Genomic DNA, 24,791 nt, shown 5'->3' on the forward strand with positions numbered 1-24,791 from the left:
TTATTAAGTACACTTGATGCAGGGGATGGAAACTCTTTGCAGGTCCCTGCCTGACCTATATTCCTCTCTGGGAATGGCCCCTCTGGCCGCTGTGTGAATTCCATGACAACAATCTCTAAGCTGAGCAGTGACCAGTCAGACTTTCTCTTTCAGGAATTTGAGACCCACTCAGACTGGAGTCAGTCGACGGCAGGTGCGTGGACCTATATGGATGTGGACACCATGTGTGGGCCAAAGTTTGGAGGGCAGGTAACTTGAGTAAGCAGAGACCACAGGTTTAGGAGAATGTCATAAATAGAAGGAAGATAGCAGAAGTAACGGCAACACCAGAGGGCGGCCATTCCCTCCATCCCCATGACGCCCAGTGGGACCACCTACAGTGACCAAGCCCGGCCTAGAGGCAAGTCTAAAGCTTATCCGGCATCTGTCACATCCAGTTCCACAAATTTTGCCATCTAAGTGGGTCGGGTCCCAGGAGCAGGGACGTGAATCCAACGGCATTTGGCTATATCTGGAAGACATTTTTTCACGTCTTGCTTTCTTTCTTTAAAATAAATTGGGGAGGCATTTTACCCTAGAATATATCTGTGCTTAATAAAAAGTGTTTTCCTACAATACGATGTCACGTATCCCTGTGGATTCTGAATTCCTGACTCACTAACCCTAGTTTGAGAAACAGTTTGTCAGCCTTCCAGTTTTCGTAGGTGGGAAGCATGAAGCCCAGAGACGATAAGGGCCTTTCTTCTTTGCATCTTGCGCTGTTTTCTACCCTGCAACGTGCGACGATGTGGTGCTTCCGGGGTTTGCAAGGAAGATTTAAGAGACTGTGAATAAAGCGCTTAGCAAAGTGCCAGAAAAGCATACTAAGTGAAGAATAAATGGTTTCCCTCTCGTTAGCATTCCCTGTCGCTCCCTCCTCCACCTCTTCCCACGCCGCTTTCTTCCGCCTTTAGCCTCCCTGCCAGGTGGCCCGGTTCATCCTCCGACCGGAAGCCTGGCCGCTGCCCCCGCGTCCCGCGCGCACGTCCGGAACCAGGCACTCCCGCCGCGCCCCATCCGCCTCCCGGGCCGCGCCCCGCCACTCCCAGGGCCTGGCACCAGGTAAGCGCGCCCGGCCCGGACCCCGCAGCCCTCCCACTCTCCCGCCCAACCAGCCGATTCCGGGACGGGGATTGGGGTTCCGCCCCCACGCGAGCGGGCGCCCCAGCGGCCGAGCCTCCAGCACGCGCGCGCCGGCCCCCGGTCCCCTTTCCGGGTCCTCTTCCAGCGATCGCGGCGCCCTCTCAGGGGTAATCGGTAGCGAGACTTTTGAGCTCTGGAACTTTCGCTGAACCCGGATTTCAGCGTGGCTGGATCGGCCTCCCTAACCCCTTTCTTCAGTCTCTAGTTCGGTCGCTGCGACTTGGAGGAACCCGGGAGGGTTGAGCGTTCCCGATGCTTTGCACTTTTGGCAGGATTTCTGCAATTCTCAGAGAGCCCCGACACTGAGAAGTCTGCGGCGTTTTCAGAGGCTGGGAGTGGAGCCTTATCCCTAAGACCTTATCAAAACCGTCTTGGCTCAAGACCAGGCCAGCCGGAGGACTGGTGCCCAGTGACCTTGGAGAGGCCGGCGCCTGCCGTGGGCCTATCGGGGCCTCCACCCTAGGGGCCGCAGTACGAGGTCAGCGATCGGCTGCCAGGGGTTCGGCCGCAGAGGTTTAAGTCTTCCCCATGGCCTCACCCCTGCTCAGAAATCTCTTCGCCTCCTGGAGGAACCCTTCTTGAAACGTTTCCTTGTCTTGCGGCGCTCTCTTGTTTCCCTTGCTTTTCATCCAGATTATTGGTCAGAGTTTTTCTAACCTGGAATAGGGCCCAGCGGAGTCACAGGGGCAAATTATAAAATCGTGCGCCAGAGGCCCCTTAGTTCAGTCCCCGTCGGATGCTTGGAGCCCCCATACAGCCCCCATACAGCAGTCCAACCAGAGTGCCTGATTTTTTTCGTCAGCTTCTCCACGTCCTGTGGCAGCGGCTTCTACTACTGGGCTTCTCTCTCCAGTTTACCTTACGCTGAACCCAGTGGTGTATAGCGCCTGTAGCTTTGCCGTGTTGGCCTCAGAAGGCTGCCCCTTGGGGTCTTTGGATAGAACGGCGGCGGCGGCCCTTCCTGGTGCAGACAGCCGCCCGTGTGCTTATCAGTCCACTTCTTCCCACTGACATGTGCAGAGCCCGGCCTCAGGCCCTCTCCTTTGTTCCTGGGCCAGGTGGAGGCGGGAACGGAGACCAGCGCCCCGGGAAAGTGCATTCCGCAGATATTTTCTTTCGCGCTTCTCTGTAGCTCTGACTGCCCTCATGCTTGCCACGGCTTCTCTGGCAGCCCGGTTGTCTTCTTGCCTTTAATCGGACCCCGGGAAGTGGCCAGGCACGACCGCCCTCCCGTTACTCCAGGGTCTTATGCATTGGCTTTAACCCTTGCCGCAGAGTTACAGAAATTACTCTTTTGCTTGAAGGCACTGCTAGCCCTGTGCCCTCCCACCCTGTTGTGGTTTGTGAGACACTGGGCCTTCTTTGCGTACTCCCTGCAGTTGGCTTTTGGAGTTGCCTGATTTCATTTCTGTGCCGTGCACCCCTATACAAGGTGATATGTCCCAGTTTGCCTGAGACGGTTCTGGTTTATCCCCATTGTCTCAGCGTAATTATTAATAACGTCCACTTTCACTTTCACTTTCAAAAGATTCATGATTTGGACAATTCAACTTGTCTCTGCCTCTCAAAGTTGGATGCATTCGTGTTCGTAGGCTTGGGCGTGGCACAGGGCAGCCCATGTAGGACTTGCTCTGGGCTCAGGTGTGTCAGAGTCACAGTCTAGGGAACCAGAATTCCTCCAGGTCAATGCTAGCTCATTCCCTTTCTCATAGGTGGAAGGCTTCAGGTGGCTTTGTCCCCAGAGGGCAGGGGTTCCCCTCTGGCCCTGGCACAGAAGTAAGTCCAAGCTGGTACTGAGAGCTATGTCTAGTCAAATTCATCCCCAGAGGTGTTGTGGGGATTTATAATCAGAATTCACAGCCATGATCCAGAGAAAGGTGTTCCGAGCTCAAGCCCAGCTGCTTAACATGGTTCTTGGCTCCCGGGAACCTAACTGATGTGAAGTGTGACCAGAGTTAGGCCTGGGGTGCCCTTGGACCCTATCCCCTTCCATGCTAATCAGAGTTCTGCCTCCAGACAGGACCAGTGAGCCGGGCCAGATGATAGTAAGAGTAGCATATCAGCACTTCTAACTATTTTAGGATCGGGCTGAGAGGCAGGGCACTGCTTTTCACCTGGGATGACTAACCGTACTAGTTTTCCTGGGACTGAGGGGTTTCCTGGGACTTGGGGCTTTCAGTTTTAAAACTAGGAAAGTCCCGGGCAAACTGGGATGGGTTGGCCACCCTATTCTTCATCCTTGCTGCATATTAGACCCACCCAAGGAGCCTCATGTAGAGATTTCAATTTAATTGATCCAGGTAGAGTCCCAAGTAGGGGTATTTTTTTTAAACACTCCCAGGCTGATTGCAACAAACTACCAGAGTGGAGAACCATTAGGTTATAGGCAGCATTGCTAAAAATCCATGGAAGGTGATGATTATTTTTTTAGCAGCAGAAGATACATCTCTCAAAAGGGAGTGTAATCAAGTGTGTCATCCTCTCCTTATCGAGGGGGGTATCAAAATGACACGTGCCTTATTAGTGTTATTCCTTCTCCCCACTCCAAGGACTTCTTCCTCATCAGTGAGGACCAAGTGTTCTCCTTTCCCAGAATGCTCCAGTACCCCCTCTCCCGTGGCAGTAGGTCAGTAGAATGACCTCATTTTGATGGGAGAGGTCAGGATTTGCGCAGTCTCAGGTGAAGCTGGCCTGAGATTTCACAGAGCTCCAGCCTCCCAGTCTGGATCATGGCCCAGGGGCTAGCCGAAGGGGCTGGGTGTACTTCAGCATGGTCCCATGGGGTACTGAGCTTGGAGATCAAGTGTCTCTGGGACTGTTCCCTCTGCAGGCCTCCAGGATCATGTGGTACGTCAGTACTCGGGGGATGGCCCCACGGGTTGACTTTGAAGGGGCCCTTTTCTCTGGCTATGCTCCGGATGGGGGCCTCTACATGCCCGAGAAGCTGCCTCAGCTGGACAGAGACACCCTGCGTCAGTGGAGTGTGGTCTCCTACCCCAGCCTGGTGAAGGAGCTGTGTAGCCTCTTCATTGGCCCCGAGCTCATTCCAAGAGATGACTTAAATGGTGAGCAGACCCTGCCTTTCTACTCTCCCATCTCACTCTTCTGCCAGCCCAGCCCACCGTGGAGTTGCAAATCCATCATTTAACCCCTAGGAGGTCCCTAGCCACATTTCCGAAACTTTGGAGTTTTTTCCAGACTCTGGAATCCCAGAATTGGAAATATCCCCAAAGTGTTCATTCATTCCAGCTCCCACCTCCAGTGAGATGAATGGCAAAGTGATCTGCGGAGATTTTTTTTTTTTTTTTTTGCTTATTTTTTAAAAACCCTTTCAAGGGATTTCTCTGTTGTCCTGAGATGCTTGAATGTGGGGTATTTCCTTCCTGCATATAAAACACCCAGACCCTCAGATTGCTGTTTTATCTCCTTTAATGGTAATTCCAGAAGGGACTTTGAGAGTGTTTTGGTCCAGCTCATTTCAGACTGTTATGTGCCTACAGATTCTCTGTGGGAATATCTTTAAAATGCAGATTCTGATTCAGTAGGTCTAGGGTGGGCCTGAGAATTCTACATTCCTATCAAATGTCCAGATGATAATAGTGCTGCTGGTCTGTGGACCAAATGTAATGGTGAGAGTTTGGGGCTGAGAAGAAGAGGACTCAGAATGTAGTTCGATGACCCGCACTGATGGTGTTGCCTGGGTACATATTAGAATTCTCAGACTTCTCTGACCTACAGACCCCAAACCTGCATTTTAAGATCCCAGGTGATTGGTTCACTAATTAAAGTTTCAGAAACACTACTCTAGATGACCTTAGCCTTAGGTAGGATTCTAAGTAAACCATCTCAAGTTTCTGGCATCACAGGTGTGAGATTAAGTAATGCAAAAACAAACAAGTCTCTGTCTTTAGGAAGGAAAATTAGAAGAGATGAGACATTTGCTTTGTTTCTTATGCAATGGTTTAATTGAATCTCATTGGAATACATGCACACAAGAAATCCAAATGATGAAGAAATTTATAAAGTGAAAAATGAAAGTCTTACAGCACCAATTCTGGTCTCTGGAGCCATCACTATGAGGAATCCATGAACAGTTTAGTTCATGCCTTTTCAGACGTTTTTCCTAGGATTAAACAATTATATTCATACACAGTATCCTTTATGATAAAAACTTCTGGTCTTTTTATCTGGTAACAAGGGAAAGAAACTTCAAATGTAAAAGTGTAAAGAGACTGAGAGTGAACTTGAGGGACAAGAGAATGGCCTTTAATCACCGTCCAACGTCCCCTCTCTCCCCTCGCAGATCTGATCGACCGAGCCTCCCGCAGATTCCGACACAAAGAGGTGGTCCATCTATCCAGACTGAGGAATGGGCTGAACGTGCTGGAGCTGTGGCATGGGGTCACCTACGCGTTTAAGGACCTGTCCCTGTGCTGCGCAGCACAGTTCCTGCAGTACTTCCTGGAGAAGAGGAAGAAACACATCACCGTGGTTGTAGGTATGCATCATGGCCGTGCGCCCTGGAGCCCTACCGTGCCCCAGCTTGCCAGGGTCCGCCCACAGGATGCCCTCCACTGACGTCTCTCGGGGAGTGTGTTATTGGTTCTTCCAGAGCAGGGTTCCTTTTCTTAAATTGAAGTATGGTTGATTTATAGTGCTGTGTGTGTGTGTGTGTGTGTGTGTGTGTGTGTGTGTGTGTACAGCACAGTGATTCAGTTATACATTAACTATCTATCTATCTATCTATTCTTTTTCAGATTCTTTTCCCTTATAGGGTATTACAAAATACTGAGGACAGTTCCCTGTGCTCTACAGTAGGTCCTTGTTGGTTATCTATTTTATGTATAATAATGTGTATATGGTAATCCCAACCTCCTAATTTATAGAGCAGGGTTCTTAAACTTTTCTTGTGCCACAGACCCTTTTGAGTCTGGTGGAGCTGTGGAACCTTCTTAGAATAATATTTTAAATACATAAAATACAGAGAAGGTATGGCGCCAAGCTCACAGATGCCCTGATTTCTATCCGTGGTCCCCTTGGAGGTTCAAGGACCCCAGATTAAGTACTGGGTTCCTACCCTCCAGGATATTGCCTCACTTGGCAACCGTGCTTTAGGGGCCATTGCTTTCCTTCTCCATCTCCCTCGTCCTAAAGAGGAGGGTTCCTCCTTCTTCCCATCCAGGAACTTCTGGGGACACAGGGAGTGCTGCTATCGAGAGTGTTCAGGGGGCAGAGAACGTGGACATCATTGTTCTGCTGCCCAAAGGTCGCTGCACAAAGATTCAGGAGCTCCAGATGACGACAGTGCTGAGAGAGAATGTCCACGTGTTTGGAGGTGAGTGCTGGGACAGAGGCTCCGGGGACAGCATGGCTTTGCCTCGAGTGGTCTGTTTTGGGAGATGGGCTGGAACAAAACTAGTCAATCGACTAGCTGACCATCCTTCCTCCTCCCCTTTCTCTCTCCTTCCCTTCCTTCATCAGGCATATTTAGAGGTTGGTGTATGCCTTGACTTAGCTCTGAGCAGGCTCGTGGCTACACAGTTTCAGAAACTCCTGGAGGTGACAGGTGCCTAAACCAATACTGACAGTACAACCGAGGAAGCGCAGGTTGAAAATCGTACCCCAAAGAATGCCACTTCCCTGCATGTGCACCCTGCTGGTCCATATCTACAGGCAGCTACCCAGAGTCATAGCCTGAGCCAACTGACTTCTGGGTTCTGGGCCAACTGGGTTCTGTCCCAGGGCACTGAAGTTCAGATGGCAAAAACACGTTTAATAATTATTTTTAAGAGAATGTGCCGTCGCGTGTTGGCAGCTCATGCCCTCCCTTGCAGTGTTGAATCAACTAAGCTATGCACTTGGTTAGCAGGTCTCAGTATTTAAAATAAGAAGCTACTCAGTGGAACCCATCGCTAGTGACCCCCCTTCCTGAGCCACATCACGAATCGTAGCGTTTGTGTTTGCAGAGAGGCAAAAACCATCTCCTTAATGTCTGGCCATCTGTTCTGAGTGCGTTTAATCATTACGGAGTTCAAGAGTGTAGGAAGGCGGGATGGGTTGGAGTGGAGTCATACTTTTTATTTTTTATTTCTACCTCTGACACCCTACGACACCCCAGGTAGCCCCAAGGAAGGGGTTGGAATATGAGCAGTAGGGGTCTTGGTGAGGTTTTGTGCACTGTGGCCTTGGGCAAGCTGTCCAGGTGGCCTGGCTTGGTTTGGTCACTCACCTGGCAGGACAGCAAATGTGGTGGCAGAAAACCTTCCTTCTATAACTGGCCTGGCCTCCTGTTATAATCCCATAGGTGATGTTTTTATAGAACACCAATTTTGTCAAGGACCAAAAGAACAGTGAGAACGAACCTTACCCATGGGAGTAGCATGAATATTCTTTGTCTGTTTGTTCAAGAGCAAACAAAAAGCCCCTTCTACTCTTTTCTTTAGCAAGCACATACGCATTCCACTGAAAAGTTTATGGTTTAGCTGAGGCAGGTGTTGGCAAAAATCTTACACATTAGCCTTAGTAATGAATTACCCATATCTGGCTGCATTTTCCTGCAGTCACGACAAGATTTTAATGTACAAGGTTCAGGTTCCTGAGTGTCCCTGTTACACCCTAAGCACCAAAATTGCTCTTTATGAATCTAGGACTGTCTTTACCTAGAATCAAAGCAGAGAAGAGCTTTTCGTACCTCTAATCTGCACCTACGCCCTTCTCTCCTTGTCCACAGATGTTGGAAGGCTTTGACCTAAGGGCATGTGTAGAAGCGCCGTTCCTGACCATGGGGTGGAGAATGGTGCACATTTGAAAAATAGTGGCAGGGACTTCCCTGGTGGTCCAGTGGTTAAGACTCCGCGCTTCCAGCATAGGTGGCGTGGGTTCGACCCTGGCTGTGGAACTAAGATCCCGCATGCTGTGTGGCATGGTCAAAAAATTTTAAAAAGAAGAAAGAAAGAAAGAAAAGAAAAATAGTGGCAGACACGTAGATGGTGATGAACACAGCATGTCATAAATGTGCTATTGCCTGAGGCAAAGGGCATTTCTGTTTCATACGTGTTCTGCGCTTCAAGAAAATAAGGCAGGAACCTTTAAAGGAATTAGCTTTTGTTTCTAAAACAGGACTGTTCAAATTCTTCCCTTCCTTTCTGGAATCTTCTGATTTGCTTTCCAGGAGGACGTGTGTTAGTTCGGGAGCTAACGGTGGGCATGTGTTTTCTGTTGGGCTGGTGAGCTCAGGGAGTAGAGATGGGCCACTGGGTTGTTGTGTGTTGGACACTAATGTTTTCTAAAGTCATGCATTTCCATATACATTGTATACTTGGTTCTTCTTAAGCACGGGATAATCAGCAAGGGCTAGTTACATATTACTTGGGATGTTTTTGGTTGGAAGTAACAGAAAATCTAACTCAGACTGGCTTGAACAGGGATACTTTTCAGCTCATGTCCCTGGAAGTCTAGAGGTGGGATGGGCTCCTGACTGGCTGGTTCACTGGAGCCAGGTTCTCTGCTCCATCTTCCATTCAGCCTCATTCCTCGTGTGGCATATGATGGTTACTGAAGGTAACCAAGTCTCTCTTCCTGTGGCTCTCTCTTAAAAACAGTGAATCTTTTCCTAGCACCCCAGCAAATATCCCCCCTGTACATGGATCTGGAGTCAGTCCTGCAGCCTCATTACTGCTACACGATGAAGGGTGGAATGAATAGGAACCTCAGTGCCGGCCTTCCCTGGTGGCGCAGTGGTTAAGAATCCGCCTGCCAGTGCAGGGGACACGGGTTCGAGCCCTGGTCCCGGAAGATCCCACATGCCGTGGAGCAACTAAGCCCGTGCGCCACAAATACTGGGCCTGCGCTCTAGAGCCCGCGAGCCACAACTACTGAGCCCGCATGCCACAAGCCCGAGCACCTAGAGCCCGTGCTCTGCAACAAGAGAAGCCACCGCAGTGAGAAGCCCGCGCACCGCAACGAAGAGTAGCCCCCGCTCGCCGCAACTAGAGAAAGTCCGTGTGCAGCAACAAAGACCCAACTCCGCCATAAATAAATAAATAAACAAACTTATTTTTAAAAAAAAAAAACCTCGGTGCCTACTCTGGCATTTCCCCTGATAATCTTCCCCCACTGTCCTCCAAGTTTGGACCCAGTGGAGAAACAGACCCAGGTTTCAGACAAGAGAACAATATTGGCTGGATTGCTGGTTGGGCTGGGTTGAGGGATGCAACTTGGACTAGGGACCCACGTGGGAAGAGCGACTCTTTCCCTCCAGCCCCTGATGGAGGACGGTGAAGTAAAGCCCAGCCTCTCACCATCTCACCATCTGATAAACCATCCCCAGAGACTGGGGAAGAGGGCATGGAATACAAAGAGGAATTCTCCCCCAATATCCCAGAAAGCTGACATTTTCTTTCGTTTTAGATAATGGTAGAAACATTGGAAATGTGACCCCAAGGATATGAGACATGGTTTGAGTGAAGGTCCCAGCAGGATGGTCTCTAGGAGTACATGCTGACCTTATGGGCACGTGCTGGCCCCCGGGGGGGTCCTTCATGATAACTCCCTCTCCTCTCTCCTCTGACAGTGGAGGGGAACAGTGATGAGCTGGACGAGCCCATCAAGGCCGTGTTTGCCGACGTGGCCTTTGTCAAGGAGCACAGTCTGATGAGTCTGAATTCCATCAACTGGTCCCGGGTCCTCGTGCAAATGGCCCACCACTTCTTCGCTTATTTCCGGTGTGCACCAACCTTAGACTTGCACCCACTGCCCCCTGTGGAGGTGGTTGTACCATCGGGGGCTGCCGGTAGCCTCGCAGGTAAGGAGACCCCTGGGCGGAAATGGGCTTTCCAGAAAAACGCCTGTGGTCCCCGTCCTCCCAGCTGCACTTTGGTTGAGGATAAAGGTTGGGTCCTAAGTGATGGGAAATGACACACAAGAAGCTTCCAGAAAACTTGTCCCAACTCCCTGGGGGTGACGTCCTGGCCTCTTGCCACAGGGGAAGGAGGATGGGTTAACCCCGAGGTGCTCCGGCTGCCTGATCTGATGTGTTTGCTCAGCAGAACGTGGGGAGACTAGGCCAAGGTTCAGCCGCTGGCCCGGCTGGCAGTGCCCTCTGCCAGGAACGTGGACTTTCCTCCCAGCTCCAGCCAGCTGCCCGCTCTGAAGATAAGGGCTTGCCTGGCACGGCGTGTTTTCCCTGGAGACCGTGTGATGTGGAAAGAGTCCTGGACTTAGGCTTCTGTGCCAGTTCTGTCCTTTACTCGCTAAACGTCTTGTCTCTTAGATTCAGCTCCTCAGCTATCAAAGATTGGAACACTTATCATATCTCTCGCAGAAATAAGATTCTTTATGCGTGTCTGTGAACTTTATGAGGGTCAAGAGCAACAGAGCTACGTGGCATTCAAATCATTTCCTATAATAATACTTAACATTTATCAAGCACTGACGATGCATCAGGTACTGCTCTAAGTGCTTCTCTCGTATTAACCCCTTAAATCCTCACATGCGCGTATGAGGGGGACGATACTATTATTTCCATTTTATAACGAGGAAGCTGAGGCACAGAGAAGTTGGTCAGCCTGCCCCTGGGTACACAGCAGTCAGTCCCAGAGCCAGGATGGCAGCCCAGGCAGGCTGGCTCCAGAGCCTGAATCCTCACAAGCATGCCTCCTGATTGGCATGCCTTTTTTTCTGATGGTTCTGTTAGTGGCATCGCTTTGATGGGCTTCCAGGACAGCTTAGGTGAGACCATGAAAGTATCTTAGCGGTCAGGAGGCTTCCTGACTTCAGCTAACACAGGGATGGAAAGAACGTCAGGCTGGCTGGTAGACAAGGATGGCTCAGCCTTCTTCCCCATCCATGGCTGCCCATTTGCGTCACCCTCCAGGGAGCGATGCCACCTGCACACGTCCCAGTATCTGCCACAGTGCCTGGCACAAAAGCAGTGTTTGCAGAGGGGACTCCGATCCAGCCCTGCTCCATCAGGAACTAGCTGCTTGACTTTAAGCCCCCGGACCCCTTGAGCCTCCGTCGCTCCTCTGTCATACAAGGATATCATGATGTTTACTGAGGATCACGTGAAATAAGACTGTGAATGTGCTTTGCAAAATTAAGAGTGATGTTGGGCGGTGCGGTTATCCTTAACTCCTTGCACCTACTCATCAGAGATAAGCCATTCATGGCAGTAGGAACCTTCCCCCAAACCACGTTGCCTTTCTGGGCTTTCCGTCCTTCAGGGTGAGGAATTCCTTGTTTGTTCCATGCCAATAGACACCGCTATTAGGGCTGCTCTGTGCCCCCTCAGTCCCTTTCCAGGGGATGCAGTCTGAGGACGCTGGTTCTAGGAGACTGAGTCAGGGGACTCAGCATGTGCTCTAGACTTAGACAGACCTAGTTCAAATCCTTAGTCTGCCACTTAGCAGGCTTTGGATGGGTCATTTCAACTTCTCAGAACCTCCATTTTCTCTTCTGCAAATGGTGGCGAGCATGTGTCAGTACCTGCCTGGGGGCAGGGTTTGGCACGGGAACAGTGTCAGGGCACAGTCACCTTCTCCTACTCTTTCCTTCTTTTTTTTGTAACAGCTTCATTGCTCTATGATTCACATATCATACAATTCACCCACTTCAAGTATATAACTTCATAGTTTTTAGTATACACAGATTTGTGCGGCCATCACCATAATCAGTTTTAGAACATTTTCCTCACCCTAAAAGGAAGTCCTGTTCCTTTAGCAGCCATTCCCCATTTCCCCTCATCCCTCCCAGCTTTAGGCAGCCACTAATCTATTTCGTCTCTATAGATTTTCCTATTCTGGACATTTTATATAAATAGAATCATCCAATGTCTGACCTTCCTTCACTTAGTGTAATGTTTTCCAGGCGCATCTATGTTGTAGCATGTATCAGTACTTTATTCCTTTTTACGGCTGAATACTAGTCTATTGTACAGCTATAGCACGTTGTGTTTATGCATTTATCAGTTAATGCACATTCGGATTGTTGCCGTTCTTTAGTCGTTACGAATAATGCTGCTATGAACATTTGTGCTTAGGCCCTGCTTTCAGTTATCTTGAGTATATAGAAACTAGGAGTGGATTTCTGGGTCATATTGGAACTCTGTGCTTAACTTTTTGAGAAACTGCTGGACTGTTTTCTGAAGTGACTGCACCATTTTACACTCCAGCCAACAGTGTATGGGGGAGGGGTTCCAGTTTCTCCACATCCTGACCAAGACTTGTTATTATCTATCATTTTGATTCTAGCCATCCCAGTGGGTATGAAGTGGTATGTCACTGGGGTTTTGGTTTGTGTTTTCCTGATGACTAATGATGTTGAGCATCTTTTCATGTGTTCATTGGCTATTTGTATATCTTCTTTGGAGAAATATGTACTCAAGTCCTTTGCCTAATTTTTAACTGGGTTATTTTTATTGTTGAGTTGTAAGAAATCTTTATATATTCTGGCTTCAAGTCCTATGTCAGGTATATGATTTGCAAATAGTTTTTCCTCTTCTGTGGGTTGTCTTTTCATTTTCTTGATAGTCTCCTTTGAAGCACAAAAGCTTCCAAAAGCACAAAATCTTCTTAATTTTGATGAAGTCCAATTTATCTACTTTTTTTTCTTGTGTTGTTGTGCTTTTGGTGTTGTGTCTAAGAGACCATTGTTCTCCTCTCTTAAGCTGGCTTCATCGCTCAGAAGATGGGCCTGCCCATCCACCTGGTCGTGGCAGTGAACTCCAATGACATCATCCACAGGGCCGTCCAGCGGGGAGACTTCTCTCTGTCTGAGGCCGTCAAACCAACCTTGGCATCAGCTATGGACATTCAGGTGGGGCCTGTGAGGCGATGTGCAGGTCTGACCCAGGTGTTGGTTGGGTGGAGGTGGACAAGGGCTGAGGTCAGCGTGACCCTCGGGACCCCGCCTTTCTGCCCAGGTGCCGTACAACATGGAGAGGATCTTCTGGCTGCTCTCTGGCTCTGACAGCCAGGTGACGAGAGCCCTCATGGAGCAGTTTGAAAGGACCCGAGGTGTGAGTCTGCCCAAGGAATTGCACAGCAAGGTCAGTTACCACCCATACACCACGGAGAAGGGAAAGGTGCAGCCACAAGACCAGACTTGGGGTTTGAAAATCTGTTCAAGGAAAGGGGGTGCTTGTTTCTTGAGCACCTACTATAAGCCTGGCACACCTGCCGTCACTTCATGTGGATTTCTTTGTTGAATGAGGAGAGGCAGTAGAGGTTATTGGTTTAGAGTCAGGTGGGGCTTAACTCCAAGCCAGCTGTGAGACCTTGGACCAGTTTCTTAAATTCCGTGTTTCAATTTCCTCATCTATAAAATGGGGATAAAGAGAATGCCTGCCTCATAGCATTGTTGAATTTTAAGTCAAATAATACCCATGAAGAACTTTGTATACTGCCTGGCAATATAGGGCTTAATATATTAACTGTTGTTTTTATTTATTATTGTTGATTTCCAATAATAACTGGAAGCCACTTTTCCCATCCAGTATGAGCAGAGACTATTGTTCTATTAGCTTTTTTTAAAAAAAAAAAAAAGAAAGAAGGAGAAATTTTATCTCCTCAGATGGGTAGGAGCCTAGGGAGGGATTGCTTTTATTTTAAGGTAACCTGGCGATGAAAACTTATTTAATATAAAAAAAGAATTTCATATGTTGAATTTGCTTTTAATTTTCTCTACCACATTCCCACCAAATCGTCATCCAGACTGTGTATATCTCCAGTGCCTAGGACCTCACTACCTCACATCAGCTCTAATCATTATGAAGGTCTTTATATCAAGCTAGAACCTGTTACTTCTTAGCTTGTGCACTGGTGAGCCATCTGATCCCCATACTTAAAGAGAATCTTCGTTTACCTGCTAAGGCTTCCTTTAGCTGTCCCTTACATGACGTAATTTTCAGTGGTCCATGTCCATCTTAAAGGGTTGTCTCCAGAACTAGATACACCCACACAGACTGGAGTGGAATTTCTGTCTTCTGGAATCTATGCTGCTTTTGGTGCAACCTGTCTTAGTTAGTTTGGACTGGTATAACAAAGTACCACAGACTGGCGGCTTAGAAACAACACAGATGTACTTCTCACAGTTCTGGAGACTGGAGGACTGAGGTCAGGGTGCCGTGGTTGAGTTCTGCTGAGGGCCCTCTTCTGGGTTGCAGTTGTCTGCCTTCTCATATGTGGAAGGAGATTTAGCTAGCCCTCTGACCTCTTCTTATAAAGACGCTAATCCCATTCATGAGGGCCCCACCCTCATGACCTAATTACCTCCCAAAGGCCCCACCTCCAAATACCATCATATTGGGATTAGGGCTTCAACATATAAACTTGGGAGGGACACAAACATTCGGACCGTAACACAGCCAAAGTTCAACTTATTTAATGGTTTGTATTGACATCCACAATCCTTCTCCTCATGTAAATGAGATGCTCCATGAAGACAGACACCATATCCCCCAATTCTTCGTTCTCTCCCCCGCCGTACACGTGGAAGATATTCCAACTGCTGGAGCAGCATTCATTCATTCATTCATTCACTCACTCATATTACATATTGACCATGAGTCAGGAGCTATGGTTGGTGCTGGAGATACAAAGATAAATAAAACACACGCATTGTCTTCTGTGAACCCTAATGGGTCAGGAAGGTATCTAAACAATTTATAATGCCCTCTGGTCTCTATTGGTCGCAGTTGAGTATATGCAGGGTTTTGGGCACATTGTAAGCATGCAGTGAATTTTCTGAAAATTCAGAGAATGATCAAATAAACCATCTACACCAAGGGAGCACTGAGAAGGGAGTCTTCCTCTTTCTAAAGGTAGTGGGGAGTTTTCCTAAAGGAGGTGCCACAAGAGCTGGGTGGGAACTGACGGGAAGCTATTCTCACATCCACAGGAAGGGGGCGTGCCAACAACAAAGCAGCAGGAAGGCTTGAGTGCCCTTACCCTGTGTTCCGTCCCGTTGTCGAACAAGACTACATACACTAATTTGCTGATTCATGAGCCAAATTCTAACTAAATGTGTTGACCTGAAACTCAAAGGTATCCTTCCCCTAACTTGAGTGAATCCATTTGAAACTGGGAAACGTGGGAAACCAGATTTTTCTCTGAGCTGGATCTGAGCCATTCAATCTGAACGTTTCATTCGCGTTTCTGGTGCATATCTGGCTATGTTACGTGGTGGGAATTTTCTCCCCTTTTCCCCACTTCCCCTCAGCCCTGATTCCCACCCCTCTGACCCTGAAACCTGTCAGCTTTCAGAGGCAGTAATTTCTCAGTCAGTGTCAGACGAGGCCATCACCCAGACCATGGGCCGCTGCTGGGAAGAGAACCAGTACTTGCTGTGCCCTCACTCGGCCGTGGCTGTGAGCTACCATTACCAGCAGGTGGACAGGAGGCAGCCCAGGTACAGGTGGTGGGTGCCTGTGTGTCGGGGGGACCCCTTGGCTTTCAGGGGTCCTCCTCTTCCCCAAGCAGGGGAGAGAGGAATGTGAACAAATGGACATTTTTTTTTTGGCTGCCCCTTGCTGCACGCGGGATCTTAGTTCCCTGACCAGGGATGGAACCCATGCCCCCCTGCAGTGGAAGCACAGAGTCTTAACCACTGGGCGGCCAGGGAAGTCCCACAGATGGCTTTTATGAGCATGATGGGTGCTGCGTGGAACTGTGTCTTGAGACTGTGGTCCTGGAAGGGGGAGCTGGGCCTCCAACAAGGAGGAGCAATTTGCTTGCAGAGATAAGTTCAAGGGACCAAACAGGTCTTTTTCTCTCTCTCTTTCTCTGCACCCTACCTCTCCCCTTCCCCTGTTCCTTCTTCTCCCTCCTGGCCTTCGTTCTGTACCTGTCCCGCTGTCTTCTGTCTTCCGCCCCCTGTTCCCACCTGCCCTGCCTCCGCAGCCCTCCCCGCTGTTGTCTGGCTCCCGCCTCTGCAGCCAAGTTCCCGGAGGCCGTGCTGGCTGCCGGGCTGACCCCGGAGACTCCCGCGGAGATCCTCGCCCTGGAGCACAAGGAGGCGCGCTGTACCCCGATGCGGAAGGGTGACGACTGGACGCAGATGCTTCGGGGCCTGATTGAGGACCTGAGCCGGCAGCGGCAGGGGCGCTTCCGGAACGCGCCGGCATAGCCAGGCTTCCTTTAGGCTTCGGACCCTGGGAGGTGTCCCCTCTGAGCTGCCTGGTGCACCTTCTCTCCATGCTTCGGACCCTGGGAGGTGTCCCCTCTGAGCTGCCTGGTGCACTTTCTCCCATGCAGGTGCAGGAGTTTCTCAGGGGGCTGCCCAACTGGATCTGGAGCCAGCGGGCTGTGCGCTGTTCCCTGGCTGCTCTGTGCTCTCACCGTGGCTGGCTGGCCGTGTTGGGCCTGGTCACCGGGGAGGCGGGGAGGGAGTCGTGGATGATTGCTGGGGGTGCACCCCCAGGGCCAGACAGTGCAGGAACATCACTGCTTCCTGTGAAACTTTCAGGGCCTGCAAATGAAAGGTCTGGGGCTCAGGGGCAACCTTGGCTCCAAGATTTTGGACCCCCAGATCCTAAAACCTGTGCAGGTGGGGCCCGCTTCTTCCATTACCGCAGGTCTGGCTCTGAGCCTTAGTTTATCTGGTCCCCAGGTCAGATCCAGACGTCTTGGCCACAGGGCTTCCACCCTGTCAAACGTTGGGAATCCCTGGAATAAAAGTGCAGGTTCAGTGCGATGGTGACTCTGCGTGCCCTGTGGGCAGAGCCCGGTGCCTGTCAGGTGGTGATGGTGGGACCATGGTGTCCCTCATCCATCTGCTGCCCCAGGTTGCCAGCAGGGCAGGTGGCACAGGAGCTGGGGTTCAGGATCACCAGATCCAGGCCATGTAGGAAAGCAGGAGCCTCAAACTAGGTCAAGTTGCCCTGTTGCTCATGTACCAGGTTCACCATCATTAAAGCAAGTCATGATCATAGCAGCGAGAAGCAATGATCCCTCTTTAAACACTAAATAAAGTCCAAATGCCTACATTTCCACAGGTACCTCCATAATCACGCTGCTTCAGAGAAGTCAAGTTGTTCTTTCCACTGAAGACACGACTGACGCTCTCCCCTCTCCATGCCTTTGACCCTACACTTGCCTCTGGGAGACTGTCCTTCTTTGATGAACCCACAAGTCCCATCTCACAGGCTATTTGTCTTGGTTCCTGGTACTTGTTTACCGTGTCTTGTTGACTCGTCAGCGCAGCTGGAAATAAGGACTCCTGTTTCCTAACTCTGGCAGAACTCCAGCTGTAGCTTCCTTAAGCTGTGTATTCCCTTCTGCCCTGTTTCATGGTTATCCACTTGAGACATTATCTTCCTGTCTCTAAGCTCCTTGAAGATAGGAACAATTGTTTAACGCAAGTGCTAAAACTTTTTGGATTTGCCCCTATTGATTAAAAATCTTTTAATATGTTCTCCCAACATATGTGGACTAAATTATGTATAAACTACACAAACCGTGAGCTAAAATAGACATGAAGGAATAATAACAACACCTATATTTATCTTTTCTCCCCATTCTCCAATGGATTGCCCGTGGGCCTGTCTTTGGCAGTCCTGGTTGAACACAGTGCCTGTTACATTCCAGAACCAGCAGGAACCAGGGGCACATCTGCCAGATACTGTGCGATGACTCTCAAAGTGTGGTCCCTGGGTTTATCCAAAATACACTCTCCTGGCCCCTACCCCAGACCTTCAAAGGCAAATCTGTGGGCGTGCGTGCGCCATCTTCAGTCCTTACAAATGCCCCAAGTAAGTTTCCACCCTCTCACTCGGGAAACCTTGGCCAGAGGCTTTAAGTGTATGAATAATTCTCTTCCACAGGGAGATAGGCCTTTTCACAAGGGCGTGCTTTCTTCCTGCTACTGTTTTCATGATCTAGCCTGCACTGTCCAGTTCAGGAGCCACTAACCATATGTGACTGTGGAGCCCTTGCAATGTCAATAGTCTGACTGAGGAACTGAATTTTAAATTTTATTTAAGTTTAACTTACATTTAAATTTCAAAACTATTACTTGATTCAGTCATTGGAAAGCTTTTAGGTATGATTGGAAAATGCAGATATGTGAATCTGCTTTTTCAGCTGTGAAATTTATGAAGTACATAAAATACAGATAAGTATTTCCAATGAAAATTCAATGTTCTGATTGACATGTGTCACAAATGTAAACTGCATATTGGATTTCAAAGGCTTCCAATGAAAAAAATTTAAACTATCTCATTAATAATTTTATACAGATGACCTGTTGAAAGGATGATATTTTGATGTGTTGAGTTAAATAAAACACGTTATCAAAATTAATTCCGTCTTTTTCCTTTTCCTTTTCCAGGGACATTTAAAGTTATATATGTGGTTCGCCTTTGTCTCACGTTGTATTTCTACGGACAGCAGTGATCTAGGCTTTGGGTACACATGAACACACGGCAGATAGTTGTGGATTTAGTTATATTACTGGGTTCAAATCTCATGTAGATTGAGGGAGGGGGTTAGACAAACGCAAACGTGTACGTCAACACAAGCCTGAGGCTCTGGTCTCTGGGGGCCCCTCTGGAAGGCAGTTAAGGCAGGCACAGCATGGAAGTATTTTTGGCCACTAGAGGGCGCTGTTACTACCACTCTGAGGGCCGCTGTGAAAGGAGCCAGTGGGCATCTGGTCTCCAAAGCTGCCTTTCCCGGCCCCCGAAGTCTAAAGGAGCTTCTGGGCCACCCAGCTTGATCTCTGCCTGCTACCTCCACATCAGAACCACTAGCCCCGCATCTGCTTGATGCCCAGGGGCTGAAAGGAGAGGCCGGAGGGCATCCTCTTACTGGAAAACTCGACATCGAAGCATGGCATTCAGTATGTAGACGGCAGGAATGCTGGACGCACAGGAGGATGGGCGAGCATTCCTAAGGGAATGACCGTGACCCTTACAGCCATCAGCACCTGACAGCTTCCGAGACACTTTAATATCCACAAGAGCATACCTGATGGGGCCCCCAGGACCCACTTATCTATTAGGCAAGACCAGGCTGATACTTCGGGGTCATGAGATACTTAGAGGCCCGTGAAAATATTTTTATTTCTATTAAAAGAAACAATGAATATAATCCGGCTTGGATTATATTCATCTTTATACCAACAGTTTAGTAAAAACGAACTTTAAATATTTTTGCAGAAGAACCCCTTGAAAGCAAAGCTGCCTGGAGCCCACGAAAGTCATAATGCGGCCCTCATAGGGCCCGCTCTACGCCAGGTAATACTTCCCCAGAATCAACTAATTTAATGGTGACAAGCAAGCTGTGAAATACGTGTTACTACCGTCTGTGTTTTAGAGATGAGCTAACCCGTCAGGGTGGTACCGCAAGGGAGCAGAGGGGCTGGGACTTGAACCCAGGCATGTGGCTTCAAGTTTGACGTGTACTTTCATCTCATCCTGTTGCATGGAGCTGGTCCATTCTGCTGTGGCCCGCCACTCTCCATCCTGCCCCAGGCCGTGGCCCTTCCGCGGGGTCCTCTTCCACCCTCCCTTTCATGGGTGGATTTGGGAGCGTGGCCATGATGCTCCAGGAGGTCCACCAGGGGCTGCTGCAAACCTGCTTCCCAGGTCTCTGCACGGGCCCTGGCACCCACCTGCTGCATGCGGCCAGAGCCAGTGGTTCCTTATTCTTTGCTGCCGCATTTCTGAGCATCTCAGGGCAGTGCTGGGAGTTACAGGGGGTCACAAAACCCTTCACCTTCTGGAGGCTTTGGAGTGATATCCAACTCTGAGAGCCCACTGCACCTGTGAGAGGAGACCCAGAATAAAGCCATTGGACACAGCACAAAGAGACATGAAACATGAACTACAAGATATTCTGGCCACAGGGAATCTTAGGGCTGAATGGAGGAGAGGACAGGAATGAGATGAAGTCTGAAGAAACATCCACCCCTGTGAACATATACACAGGCACACAAACACAGACAGACACACACACACATACAAATACATACCTACATACACACTCATCCCCCTCAATGGAAAAAGCAAGGATCCTGGTACCAATTGAAATTAGAATCAGGTTGAAGTTGTCCTTCTGAGTCGTCCGCTAACTGGCGGTGTGCCCACACACAAGCCATTTCATCTCTGTGAGCCTCAGTTTCCTCATCTGCTAATTGTAACACTTACCTCGCTAGTTTATTTTGAGGATTGAGATCATGTATTTCCAATTCCTAGGTAAATGCTAAAATGCCATACAAGTGCTTCTTACTAACATAATTTAGTCTGCAGTGAACAGTTTAGTACTTTTAAGCTATCTTGCATTTTTTACTAATTGCTTCCCGGATTCGTCTTCTTTTGCCTCTTCCTGAAGGATGAAGTTCCTTCGTGGCCCTGCGGTGCTGGGACAGCTCTGGGTGCAGGGTTGGAGTTGCCCTGGCCTGCTCAGTGCACCCAGCGACAAGCCCTGTGGGGGTCATTTGGGGGTTGAATGTCATGGATTAGTCAGTAGGGGCTCTGCTGGGCAGTTAACAAGCCTCATTAATTTGCAGTGATTAGGATGGTGGGATGATTCCCTTTCCTGAGCACTCATGATGGGCTGAGCCCTTTGTGAAGCACGTTCCAGACATTGGCTCCTTCAGTCCTCACAAGGACTGTATGAGAAAGTACCATTAGGGGCTCCATTCTAGAGATGAGGAAATGAAGCTCAGAGAGGTTAAGTAATTTTCCCAAGGCCACCCAGCCAGTGAGTCCTGGAGGAAGGATGTGAGGCCGAGTTAACCTCAGAGCTAGACTAGGACAGGAACTTTGGGCCCGATGGTTTCCAAGTTTTCTTCAATCAGAGTCTGCGAGCTCGATGGCGAGAGGGCTGCGTCTGAGGGTGGAGGAGAAGAGAAGAGGACCCATCACTAGGAGAAGGGCCATCTGGGGAGAGGGGCACAGAGCCAGTGCCTTTGCAGGGAGCTCTCCTCTGGCTCAGGCTCCCTCTTGGAGCTGGGTTCCTCTCGGGGATGCTGGAAGCTGGGTTCCTCGCGGGGATGCTGGTGTCTGCTGAGTGGATTGGGTATGGTTACAGGACAAGAGGGAGGTGAGAGTAATTCTGTGGGATTGTCAGCTGCTGGCAGGGAGGCCCAGACTGGTGGTTCCCACTGGAAAGACTCAGACTTAGATGGATGAAGTCGGGGAGCCTTTGTTGAGTTTTCTGTGTCCCCAAATAAATAACGGGTGAGCAACACAGGAAGGGCTGGGCTATTAGCCTCCTGGAAAGAGGAGAGGGCCAACTTCTCTGTCCTGCTCACTGCCTCTGTCCAAAAAAGCATCTCCCCAGAATTCCCTTTCAGGCCCAACCCATCAGTTTATCCATTCCACAACCTGGGCATCTCCCAGGTGCCAGCTGGGCAAATGCTGAGGGCCACTGTGCTGACTGCCTACCAAGTGCTGGGGAGAGAGAAAAAATAGGAAAAGATGGGGCTGGGGTTGACTTATGCAGAAGGATAAAAGTTTGTGGCAGCACCCAGGGGCTGTCCCAAGGCTGTGAGGGACTGGTTACTGGTTCTCCAGGGCAGGAGCCCAGGCAGTCCCCCTGCGGCCCCCTCCCGCACTGACCCTCAGTGTTGCAGTGATTGGTTTAGAGCCTGCTCCCCCGCTACTTAAACAGTCCTTAAAGGCTGCTGTCAAATGCCCCATAAGCCAGGACCTGGCGTCCACACCTAGCCTTCACTGAGTATGGAACAGAACAGGCGGGAGGAACTGCAGGGCCCAGAGGAGGAAAGGTGACTGGGCAGGAGAGGGTGGGGCTGGAGTGAAGAAGGCTGGGCTGGGTCTCCAAGGGTCTGCTAGGTACCAAGGGGATGCTCCTCGGTTCAGGACTGTTCCCTTCTCCTCTTCAAAGGTTTAGCCATCACAAAGATCTATTATAAGAAGGCAAGGGACCTCCTGTTGCAGCAGAAGTGTCTGTGTACTTGCTCCTTGGGGAGGGGACCTTCTTTTCTCTGAATGAATGCGCAGGCCTTAAGTCACCAAGGCCAAGGTCCTGTAACAGGTGCAGAGCCAAGAACTGAGGCAGGGCTCTGCATGGCTTAGGCCAGGGTGAAGCCCCTGGAGCCTCCCCTTGGTTTAGCTGCTAGGGGGACCTATTGAGTGTCACCTCTCCAGCCTCCCCTTGGTCTCCTAAGTCGCTGGAATCACTGGCTTCCACCATCCCTGATCCAGACCTCATCCCCAAGCAGGGACAGCGCTTGTTTATAAAACGGATGCAGTTTAGGTCTTGAGGGTTCAGAAAGGTCAGGGCGCAGCTCTGGGTAACCTCCTGCAAATGGACGTCCCTTCGAGCTGCGTTCTCGCCCTCTCTCCCCGCCCCCCCTCAACCCCTGGACAAAAGCGCTCTCCAAAATCTTCTTCAAGCCCGGAATGGCCAGCAGAGAGCAGCAGAACACACCCAAAGTCCCTCTCCCTCCAAAGGTGACTGACCGCACCCCGCAGGCATGCAGGTCTGACCTTGTTCTCTAGGAATTAGAGCCCCTGAAGGTCAGAAAGGGGGGTGGGCCCCAGAGATTTTTCTTTTTTCTTAGCTCATTGTTTCTCAAATTTAATATTGGGAAGTTCCTCCTTTAAAGTTTAAAAAAAAAAGGTATATATATATACTCACATATATATATATGTATATATATATACTCACAAAGTATATATCACATATAATTCCAGTGTTGTCGTAAACAGTTTTTGCTTTGTAATAATGCTACTGCAACATGTACAAACATGAAACTACCTATGAACCCCTTATATTGATATCTCCCAAACAAGGAGAAACAAACATTCAAATTAAATGAGAACAAATCTACAAACAAAATCAGTAAAATTCAGAGTAATCTCATTAATGTGTGTAATCCATCGTGTACTGCACTCAAATTTCTGGTGCCCTGTGACAGTGGCACTGGACTCCTCAGACAGGATTTTCGCTGTTGTTGCTTGTTTAGCGTATTTACTTTCCTTTTGTGGTGGAATAACTTTGCTCCTTCATCACTTTTCATACATTAACCACCGGGAAACATCCCAAGCACAGCACGTTGTGATGTCGTATAACCTTTACGTGGCACCAGCTCATCATATATTTGCCACATCTGTCTGCCTCTCCTTACTGGCTTGTGACAATTGAGATGGTATTGTTGCTTGCAATTGTAAATACAGGTACAAATGCAGACACTGAAATTATGTGATGACTTACTTTTTTTTTTTTTTTTTTTTTGTGGTACGCGGGCCTCTCACTGTTGTGGCCTCTCCCGTTGCCGAGCACAGGCTCTGGACGCGCAGGCTCAGCGGCCATAGCTCACGGGCCCAGCCACTCCGCGGCATGTGGGATCTTCCCGGACCGGGGCACGAACCCGTGTCCCCTGCATCGGCAGGCGGACTCTCAGCCACTGCGCCACCAGGGAAGCCCGTGATGACTTACTTTTAAGGTGGCTGGCAGATGATGCAGAAAATGTCTTGAAAAAATTATCAAATGAAATCACACACACAAATACACCATTGATTAAGAATTCTTAAACAGCAAGAGTACTTACTGTATGATATTACTTATATGTGGAATCTAAAAACTAATACAAACTAATGTATATGCAAAACAGAAACAGACTCACAGAACTAGAGAACAAACTAGTGGTTACCAAAGGGGAGAGGGAAGGGGGGAAGGAGGAAGTTAGGGGTATGGGATTAAGAGATACAAACTACTATGTATAAAATAGATGCACGATAAGGATAAATTGTATAGCGCAGGGAATTATGGTCATTATCTTATAATAACTTTTAATGGAGTATAATCTGTAAAAATACTGAATCACTATGCTGTGTACCTGAAACTAATATAATATTGGTAAATCAACTATACGTCAATTAAAAAAATAAATAAAATAAAAAAAAGAATACATGTCTGGATCCCTGTTTGACAAACATTATCTCCCCCAACCCTTGCTTTTTACAGATGAATGAACAGGCTCAGAGAGGAGAGTTGACTTAGCCAAGGTCACACAACTAATCAGATGGGGCAGCTTGAGGACTCTGAGACTCTCTCATTTTACACAGTAATACTTCCCATTACAGGCTTGACCCAAGGAAAGGAGTTTTAGGGATTCTCTTAGGAATTAACCATTGCAGTCTGGGTAATTTCCTGCACATTTCAAGCAGCCATCTTTCCAAGCTTGGAACAGGAAAGAAACTAGATATACACAGCCACTGCCACAGATAGGAAGAACTTGTCTAAAGCCCTACCAGACTCCATTTTCTGATATATATACATGTATATATGTATGTGTATATATATATATATACACATACATATATACATGTATATATGTATGTGTGTATGTATATATATATATATATATATATATATATATATATATATATATATATATATATATATGAAAGTTTATGGAGAGAACAAAATATATACTTATTAAGCCTTTAAGATATTGAGGCCTTATTGGATACTACTTTTATGGCTTGGGGAGAATAGACTATCTCTTCCCCAACTCCAGGGGCAGGTTTTTAATTTGAGGTCTTTTAACTCCCAAAGGTCCATGGATAGAATTCTGGAGGTCTGAGAACCAGATGGGAAAAAACTGCATCTTTATTTTCCCTGGCCTGTACCTGAAATTTA

General features: G+C 48.7%; 1 protein-coding gene across 1 annotated transcript; it reads left to right on the forward strand.

The window, feature by feature from the left end:
- Positions 1-1,021: 1,021 nt before the first annotated feature.
- Positions 1,022-18,428, forward strand: THNSL2 (threonine synthase like 2). Its single transcript, XM_082672304.1, has 9 exons — positions 1,022-1,101; positions 4,013-4,247; positions 5,486-5,680; positions 6,365-6,517; positions 9,755-9,985; positions 12,848-12,996; positions 13,103-13,228; positions 15,437-15,588; positions 16,080-18,428. Exons 2-9 carry the CDS (start codon positions 4,025-4,027, stop codon positions 16,303-16,305), a joined length of 1,455 nt encoding a protein of 484 aa, XP_082528430.1. The 5' UTR covers positions 1,022-1,101; positions 4,013-4,024; the 3' UTR covers positions 16,306-18,428.
- Positions 18,429-24,791: the final 6,363 nt, after the last annotated feature.

Source organism: Grampus griseus (genome assembly GCF_964374135.1).
Source record: "Grampus griseus genome assembly, chromosome: 15".
Lineage (NCBI taxonomy): Eukaryota > Metazoa > Chordata > Mammalia > Artiodactyla > Delphinidae > Grampus > Grampus griseus.